Below are 542 nucleotides of genomic sequence, written 5' to 3'. Positions count from 1 at the left end.
TGGGACATGCAGCAGAAGGGAACGATGCTGAAGAACAAAAAGAACCATCCGTGTCTTTAACCTCTTCCCCTGGAAGCAGTTGGGACTGTCTGGAAACCCTTCCACAGCCATCAAAGGGTATTTCAGCTTAAACGAGGACAAAAGAGAACCAAAACCAAAGGTTGCGGAACTGAGGTATCAGTAGCTCGGGGTCGCTTCGCCTGTCCGCGGTGCCGTGCCTGCCGTGCCGCGCTGGCCGGCAGATCTTCCTATTTGTTTTTCCCGAGAGCTGCATCTACTTCTTCCTCTGGCTTCAGCGAGTGCCACTGGGCAATGGGCCGCCGGGGGTTGGCCAGCATGTCGGACCAGTGCCGCAGCTCCGTGCCCGTGGAGTTGCAGCCCGTGAAGATCTTGCCGATGGCTTCGTTCTTCCCCAGCTTGTCGTAGTCCAGCACCGTGATGACCACTTGTACTTTCTGAAGGAGGAAATCTTCTTCAGAAGGGCAGAAAGGCGCAGCAGCCGTGATCACTCCATGGCCTCCTTGCTGTCCCCGGCCCTGCGG

The 542-nt window shown here is 57.0% G+C and overlaps 1 protein-coding gene across 1 annotated transcript in view; it reads right to left on the bottom strand.

The window, feature by feature from the left end:
* Window positions 1–248: 248 nt before the first annotated feature.
* Window positions 249–542, bottom strand: part of SYT2 (synaptotagmin II) — a 5,360-nt gene continuing 5,066 nt past the window's right edge. Inside the window, exon 8 of the mRNA XM_009870561.1 lies at window positions 249–455. Coding sequence (XP_009868863.1) covers window positions 249–455 — 207 coding nt within the window. The remainder of the gene's footprint in view (window positions 456–542) is intronic.

The sequence above is a fragment of the Apaloderma vittatum genome, unplaced genomic scaffold (genome assembly GCF_000703405.1).
Source record: "Apaloderma vittatum isolate BGI_N311 unplaced genomic scaffold, ASM70340v1 scaffold28525, whole genome shotgun sequence".
NCBI classification, from domain to species: Eukaryota; Metazoa; Chordata; class Aves; order Trogoniformes; family Trogonidae; genus Apaloderma; species Apaloderma vittatum.
The sequence above is the reverse complement of the archived record's forward strand: the minus strand, read 5'-3'. Positions and strand labels throughout refer to the sequence as shown.